At 52.3% G+C, this 776-nt stretch overlaps 1 protein-coding gene across 1 annotated transcript; it reads left to right on the plus strand.

Annotated features, from left to right (window-relative positions):
* Positions 1 to 203: 203 nt before the first annotated feature.
* LOC137359428 (histone H2A-like) lies at positions 204 to 560 on the plus strand (the record flags this gene model as incomplete). Its single annotated transcript, XM_068025408.1, has 1 exon — positions 204 to 560. A coding segment is annotated over exon 1 (357 nt), but the record flags the coding sequence as incomplete, so codon positions are not given.
* Between the last annotated feature and the right edge of the window lie 216 nt (positions 561 to 776).

Here is a 776-nt window from a genome sequence, read left to right on the forward strand (position 1 = left end):
TCTCCCTTCACCGCTGCTCCCAAATCCCTCCAGTTCAGTCAAAACACAACTTGACACAAGTGGGATTTGAACACACGTCTCCAGAAAACACTACGCCTTGAACACAGCCCCTGAGGCCACTCAGCCATCCTAACTGCTTCAGGCTTATGACAAAAGCTGAGAAATTATCCATTCTTTGTGAAAGTATTTGTGAGATTGTGGAAATGTCTGGAAGAGGAAAGACCGGCAGGAAAGCTCGGTCCAAGGCCAAGTCTCGCTCCTCCCGGGCTGGACTGCAGTTCCTGGTGGACCATGATCAAAGGCTCCTGAGAAAGGGCAACTATGCTGAGCGTGTGGGTGCCGGAGCCCCGGTCTATCTGGCTGCTGTGCTCGAGTATCTGACCGCTGAAATCCTCGAGCTGGCCGGTAACGTGGCCCGGGACAACACGAAGACCCGCATCATCCCCAGACACCTGCAGCTGGCCGTCCGCAACAACGAGGAGCTCATCAAGCTGCTGGGAGACGTGACCATCGCTCAGGGCGGGGTGCTGCCCAATATCCAGGCCTTGCTGCTCCCCAAGAAAACCAGCGCGCAGAGCTCCCAGAAAAATTAAAGCGGCCGAAATGACATCTAATAAACCAAAGTCTCTTTTCAGAGCCACCCACAGTCTCTGTGAAAGGGCTGATTACTGTCAGGAGGGAGTCAGTGATGGAGTTATTGTAACAGTGGATTGACATGTTTCACATCTGTCCAGCTGTGTTTTTTAATTTGCTCTGTTTTTCTGCTCACACATCTC

This window comes from Heterodontus francisci, unplaced genomic scaffold (genome assembly GCF_036365525.1).
Source record: "Heterodontus francisci isolate sHetFra1 unplaced genomic scaffold, sHetFra1.hap1 HAP1_SCAFFOLD_102, whole genome shotgun sequence".
NCBI classification, from domain to species: Eukaryota; Metazoa; Chordata; class Chondrichthyes; order Heterodontiformes; family Heterodontidae; genus Heterodontus; species Heterodontus francisci.